The sequence below is a fragment of the Rhagoletis pomonella genome, unplaced genomic scaffold (genome assembly GCF_013731165.1).
Source record: "Rhagoletis pomonella isolate Grant_MI unplaced genomic scaffold, Rhpom_1.0 Rhpom_scaffold_00007, whole genome shotgun sequence".
NCBI lineage: Eukaryota > Metazoa > Arthropoda > Insecta > Diptera > Tephritidae > Rhagoletis > Rhagoletis pomonella.
In genome coordinates, this window is record NW_023458561.1 from 57,951,199 (window position 1) to 57,954,936 (window position 3,738).

The window sequence follows — 3,738 nt, forward strand, 5'->3', positions numbered from 1 at the left end:
GTTGCGACTTTTCAACTGGCGGCCAAGCAAATGTAAATGTAGCATGCTTAAGATATGTATGTATGTAATGTGCAATAACGCTTGTGAACTTTGTGAGTGAGTGAAAACATATGTAAATTTTCCAAGAAAATGCTACCTCGTCCGCCAGTCAGTGGCATGTACCTTCCTACCCACCATCTACCCACTTTGCCCATTGCGAGCGGCCTGCAAAACCGCGCGACGCCAACGTCTTGACGTGCTTCGGCATTATTAGTGGAGCGTCGCTTAAGAAAATATTTTAGTGAAATTAAGAAATATTTGCGGTTGCCACAAAACTACTTAATAAATCTTCGTCTTCGACTTAATATTGCCATTAACGTCGAGTTAGAAATATGCTAAATGACCCAAAATGTTTACGTTTTGTTTAAGAATATCTTACATTTATAAATATACTTCCTTTAAGTAGGTATGCACATTAGGGTGGTCCAGAAAAAAAGTAAAGTTGGAATTTTATGAATATCTCAACTGATAGTAGGTCCGCCAAACCGATTTAAATTTTTCACATGCATTTTTGGACCAGCAACCCAATCACTTTTTTATATAAGCGAGCTGATACCCACGATTCCGTCAGCATAGCTTAATACTTTACATATACTGGAAATGCAGTTAGTGCTCTAGAGTTAAGAACAATGTCAATATATAGAAGTATAACAACGTATGCAGTATACGTCTTTAATTTCCACTAAATCTGATTTCTTTGACGCCAGCGCCATCTAGCGGACCCATTTTTTGTGAAAGTATTTCGAATCTCATCAAAATCGGGCCATAAATAAGGATTTTCTGAACAACTCGACTATAGCGCCATCTAACGGACCCATTTTTCGTAAAATTATTTTTTTCTCATACAAATGGGAAGTAAGGATTTTCTGAATTCCACGACTCCAACGCCGCTTAGGGGATCTATTTTTGTAAAAGTATTTCTCGTCACCCCTCCAGTCTACTTTCTGTTTTGTACTCACCTAAATATCCTTGAAAATTTGCAATATTTTTTTTTTAGAAAATTGTTGTTTGAGGACTAATACACGCATGATCATCGAATTTCGTCCTGCAAACTTTACTAACTTAAAAAGATAAAAATTTATTAAAAACGCATTTTCAATACCTATTCGTCCTTGTAAACCAAAAAACTTAATTGTTTTTAATTTCTATAAAATTGTCTCTCTAATTTGGTACTCATATTCTACATTGCACTGATTTTTAAAAGAATTTTTTTAATTAATCATATCTTCCTAAAATTTCAAAGGTCATTGGAAAAAATCCTGACATCATAGTGAAAAACTAAAAACGCAGTTTTACTATATTTGGCCCATAGTTTCGTGCGTATATCGATTCTTTCGTGTGTTTGGAATTTGTTTTTTTTGTTTTTGTTGCACGATGTTATACCTTTAATTTTAAAATTCAAAACACTTACCTGCTACAGAGGCGACAACTTAAAGTTTATGGCAATTTATTAAGTGTTAACTCCAATCAAAGGTTTACTTACTTCGTCCTGCAAAGAGAAAGAAACATTTTCAAAATTAAAGATAAGTTTAGTTAAATATCGATTAAAATTAAATTCGAAGAAAAATATGTAAGCAAAAAAAAAAACTACGAAAGCCAAAGTGCCAATCAATAAAAGGCCAAAATTGATTAAATTCCACAGTGCAAGAGTGGCAACAATAAAAAATGCAGATAAAAATGTTTCGGAGCAAATAAACACGCAGGAAGGAAAACTAAACGTAAACTTTTCAAATAAACACAAACGCCCTGCCCGTCCAGCTCCATTCTTTCACACTTTCGCATGCCATGAAAATCAGGAAGACAGCGAGTAGACGTGCAAAAATGCCGAAATTACCCAGCTTCCTTACAACAATAACAACGGCAGTGCCAATAAGTATAGAACAGTCTGCCAGTCGGACGATTTGACTGACATCCGAGTACCAAAAAATATCATATCGCCTCGGCACGACGCGGCAATGGACGCATCATCGAATTACTCCGCAACCTTCAAAGTAAATGTACCGTTACTAATCTGAATTTCAGCGAGTTTAATCGTTGGAAAAATTGAACAAATCAATTTTGTCGCCAAAGCAGCAGCGGCAACGGCAACGGCAACGGCAACAAACGGAAGAAAAAACATTGACTCGACAACAACCAAAAACAAACATTGATAAAGAATTTACGAGCGCAAAACACCCACACCCGCACACACACACACAACGCTTTCACTTCTATTCTACGGTTTACAAGTTTTAAAGAAGAAAAATTAATTCAAATAAAAAAGTGTGCGGCGTGTCAAAAAAGTGGTAGTGAACACGTGTTCGAAGCGCCACAACAAAAGAAGCAACCAGCTACCACCTACCACCTACCACCTACAAGTGTATGTTTGTATGTATGCTACTGTTTGTTGCCAAGTGTGCGGCAGACGCCTGCGCCCACCCTGCGGAACAATGGTGTTATCACGTTTTAAATTTCACACTCGCGCCTTCGTGTTGACAGCAAAGAGATTTAAATCGTAACCAAGTCAGTGGCAGGTGGCAGGCTGGTTAATGGTGGCAGTGTGAACTTTGAACTCGAAGAGAAACTAAAAAAAATGAATGAAATAAAAAGAAAAAACAACCCACGTACAGAGGAGGTTTAATAAAAAAGGTGGAAAACCAGCGCAGGAAAGGAACAAATTTGTAGTCGTAAGAAATGGATATACATATCTTTAAACTTGTATTTCATCCACAAAACTAGAAGATTTTTTTTAATGTACATACATTAGTTTGGTCCATAAAATATCAATAAACATCAGGGACACATCTTTATTTAGTTCTGCGTGCAAAATAAAGATATCCAAAAAAATTTCAAAATTAAAAAAAAATAGAAGTGTCTGCCAAGGCTTGAAAAAAATTTAACATCACAAGAAAAAATTTTTATTTGGACCAACTATAACTCAGCCAGTTTATGAATTTATGTCTTGGTTTTAATAATTTGTCAATTTTATCAGTTTTTAAGTAAAAATTTTGTCAAATTTTTGCTGTTTAAAAATAATTAAATTTTTTTAACCCGGGTAGCAATCTGTAAAAATTTGTTTAAAATTAAAAAAAAAAAAATTTTAAATTAAAATTAACGTGATTTCTTGATTTTATGAGTAGAAAAAGTAAAAGAGTGTCCCATATAAAATTATGATGTGGATTTTTTAAGATTACCCCAATGCACATACCGTAATTTTAAAAATATCGTTCGTATCGCGATACTACCGCTCGTAATAGCCCTTTTTACTCCAGCCTAACAGGGTAATGGGACGTTCATAACACCACCCGCAAAAGGGGAATGAGTCTTATTCTCATTTATTGGCTTCCTTGATGGAAATATCCAGTTTTTCTTCAATAACTTAAGTAGAAACCATCAATGACCACAAAGAGCTTTTGTTCTATACGCGTCCATATAAAATCCATGAAAAGCTATGAAAAATTTTGCTTGGAGGATATACTTTGGACGTGACTGATGTATATCATTAATATTTTTTATAGATACTGGTCCTGGGCTTAACTGCACTTTCACACTCATCTAACACAGAATTTCACATTCCACCGGTAAGAGCTTTTACATGAGTCGTTTCCTGAAAATATCCCGCAGTTGAGACTTTTCAAAGTTTTATACAGTCATGCCCAAAACATATTCCGCGGGAGAAGCTTTTTAAAATTTTCTTTTGCTATCTCTGGTCGTCGTTGC

At 35.2% G+C, this 3,738-nt stretch overlaps 1 protein-coding gene across 1 annotated transcript in view; it reads right to left on the reverse strand.

The window, feature by feature from the left end:
* LOC118743165 (homeobox protein invected) overlaps positions 1-3,738 on the reverse strand; it is a 242,215-nt gene that overhangs the window by 30,358 nt on the left and 208,119 nt on the right. The window contains exon 2 of the mRNA XM_036475697.1: positions 1,523-1,528. Coding sequence (XP_036331590.1) covers positions 1,523-1,528 — 6 coding nt within the window. The remainder of the gene's footprint in view (positions 1-1,522; positions 1,529-3,738) is intronic.